The sequence below is a fragment of the Cynocephalus volans genome, chromosome 2, assembly GCF_027409185.1.
Source record: "Cynocephalus volans isolate mCynVol1 chromosome 2, mCynVol1.pri, whole genome shotgun sequence".
In the NCBI taxonomy this organism is placed as follows: domain Eukaryota; kingdom Metazoa; phylum Chordata; class Mammalia; order Dermoptera; family Cynocephalidae; genus Cynocephalus; species Cynocephalus volans.
Window position 1 is genome coordinate 209,652,579 of NC_084461.1, and position 2,820 is coordinate 209,655,398.

The 2,820-nt window shown below is 55.1% G+C and overlaps 1 protein-coding gene across 1 annotated transcript; it reads right to left on the reverse strand.

The window, feature by feature from the left end:
* Window positions 1–332: 332 nt before the first annotated feature.
* On the reverse strand, window positions 333–1,555 carry TSSK1B (testis specific serine kinase 1B). Its single transcript, XM_063087433.1, has one exon. It carries the CDS (start codon window positions 1,443–1,445, stop codon window positions 357–359), a length of 1,089 nt encoding a protein of 362 aa, XP_062943503.1. The 5' UTR covers window positions 1,446–1,555; the 3' UTR covers window positions 333–356.
* Window positions 1,556–2,820: the final 1,265 nt, after the last annotated feature.

Genomic DNA, 2,820 nt, shown 5'->3' on the forward strand with positions numbered 1-2,820 from the left:
TCAGCCTGGGCCCAAGGTCACAGTCTGGGCTGGGCACACTGGGATGTATTTTCCCAAGTCAGTGCAGAATCCTAGTGCAATCTGAGTGGGAAGCCAGGGGGAGCCCAGGATGGCAGTCAGCCAGGGCAAAGACATTCACGTTGGGGTCTGCACTAATATAGTGATTTATTGTTCCTTCAACCATGTGCATTACAAAGTTCAAAGAGAGGGAGAAGACACTGACAAAAATAGCGGCTTATCTGGGATTGTCTTCCCTGTGCGGCTCGTCCCTTCTCATCCTTTGACTTCTGAGCTCAGGCTTGAAGTCATGGGCACTGCCTCATTCCCTGCTGGACCCCTGGGCCGTAAGAGCCTCACTAGGTGTGTGTCTCTGGAGGCTTTTGGGGGGGCCCTTCCTCTGTCTCCTTGGTCAACGGCTCACTGGTGACGCCCGGGGTCTCCAACTGCCTGGACTCTAGCACTGTCTCTTCCTCAGCTTTCGTCTCAGGCTGAGCCTCTTTCTGAGGCTCCAGCTTGGTGGCAGACTTCTTGTCAGAGTTGGGCTCAGGGGTCCATGAGGTCTCAGTACCCTGGGAGCTCTCCCCTTCCTTGTTGATGGCTGCAGAGGACATGCCCTTTGCCTTTGGCTGCACCCAGCAGTGGCTGAGGATCTCGTCGATTTGAGGCCGCCGGTTGACATCGGGCTGTAGCATGCGGTAGATGAGGTCCTTGCACTCCCCGGTCAGGTGCTTGGAGCGTGGGAAGTTGACGCGGTGCTCCTTCTGGATGCGCAGCATCTTCTTGATGTTGGAGTCATCATAGGGCATGGAGCCACAGACCATGATGTAAAGGATCACGCCCAGGCTCCAGATGTCATACACCTTGGGCTGGTAGGGGATGCCCTGCAGCACCTCGGGGGCTGCATACGCTGCAGACCCGCAGAAGGTCTTGCTTAACGTCAGTCGGCCACTGTCATCCCGCAGGCAGCGCTTGGAGAAGCCGAAGTCAGACAGCTTTATGTTGAAGTCCTTGTCGAGGAGAAGGTTCTCGCACTTGAGGTCTCGGTGCACAACGTCCAGGTCATGGCAGTACTTGATGGCTGAGGAGAGCTGATGGAACTTCTTGCGAGCATCGTCCTCTTGCAGGGCTCCCCGGGTTTTGATGAACTCAAGAAGGTCGCCCTGGACCCCGAGCTCCATGACGATATAGACCTTGCCATCTGATGTCTCAAAGATCTCATAGGTCTTGATGATGGAGTGATGGTTTAGCATGGCCAGAATCTCGATTTCCCGGGGAAGAAATTTCTCCAAGAAGTCCGCGGGGGCTTTCTTGCGGTCGATGATCTTGACTGCCACGTTGAACTTCAGGCGCTCAGAGTAAGCAGATTTGACTTTTGCGTATGAGCCCTCTCCCAAATTTATCCCCATGATGTAGCCTCGTCGCTTGAGGATGGCAGCATCATCCATGGTGCCAGGAGTGCCCAATGCCTCTGAGGCTGCCCTCTACATCCCTGCGGAACATGGGCCAGGAGTGTCCTCATTTACACTGTGGACAGAGAGTCCTCTGGGCTGGCCAGGCCAGCCGTCCCTGTCTCCTAGAGGCCAAGACTCTGGGGTGGAACATTCAGCACTGTCTCCCAGGTGACTTCAGTGGGTGAAGTCACAAAGGAGAAGTGCCTGAGCCACTTGGACTTGGAACTCTGGAAGGTCGGCAGTGGGCTGGAACAGACTGAAGGCCAGCAGAGAGTGGCCTCAAACTTGGCTGGGACCTGAGGTAGGATGGGGTTGTGGGGGACACATCGATCTGCCTATGCTTCCAAACATGGAGCCAGGATTGCTTGTGGAGTCGTGGCACTGATTATTGCAAGTCATGGCATCCCAGGAAATCCAGGATGGTGATCATATCAGTCAGGGTCCCAGCAGGAAATAGAAATCACACTCAATTTAGGATAATCTGAGGAGGGTTTAAAATTGGGATTTACAAAGGTGGAGGCAGACTAGAAACTCCAAGGGTAGTGCTGGTGCCCTAAGGTGAGTAACAGACCTCTGGCCTGCACAGAAGAGGGCAGGAACGGTCACTGGAACCTGGAGAGAATAGTGTAGTGAGTACTACCTTGAGAGTGGCAGTGACCTTTGGGGGAGGAAAAGAGCCAGGATGCAGTGACCGCATGGGCTGGCAAGGGTTGGAGGGACGCCCCTGACCTCTTTTCCCTCCTTTTAGCCCTTTATGCTGTCCACACGGGCAGCCCGTGGGGGTGCAGAACAGGGCCAAGAAGGGAGGTGGATCAAAACTCCTGGCCCAGTGGTCAGTGCAGTTTGGGAAGCCAGGACTCTGCCCTCTCTCTTCATGGTTTGGCTGGACTTTTCACCTCCCTGTACTTCTCTTTCCCCATCTGAACCTTTGCTGGCCTGCTTCTCTTACAATGGTTCTGTGGGAGACAACAAGCAGGAATTCTGCTCTTGGCTGTGAGTTCCCTCCTGGGTACCTGCCCAGCCCATGGCTCTGGCTGGTCTCCCAGGGCAGATCTGGGGCTGGGGGTATGGGGGATAGTGCAGAAGGCTGGGCCTGGATCCTGCTCTGAGCACTGGCAGCTGCTCCTGGAAATGCTCCATGAAGACGGTATAAGCAGCAAGGGCAGCACTGGACAGGGACCATTGTTTTTGCCAAAAGTGGAGCCCCTCTGCTGTGACAGGCCTTTTGTCCAGCACCTGCTTTGGGTCATACCCTTGGGGAGTAGGAGCCAGCAGGTCTGGCCTAATCTTTTGTTTGACCTTGGCCTTACCTGTCTTGAAAGGTTGCGCGTCCCTCACACAACCCCATGTGTCATGGGCTAGAATCCTG

Excerpts from the sequence above, each read along its gene's own strand:
- TSSK1B (XM_063087433.1), bottom strand. The coding sequence starts at position 1,445 with ATGGATGATGCTGCCATCCTCAAGCGACGAGGCTACATCATGGGGATA.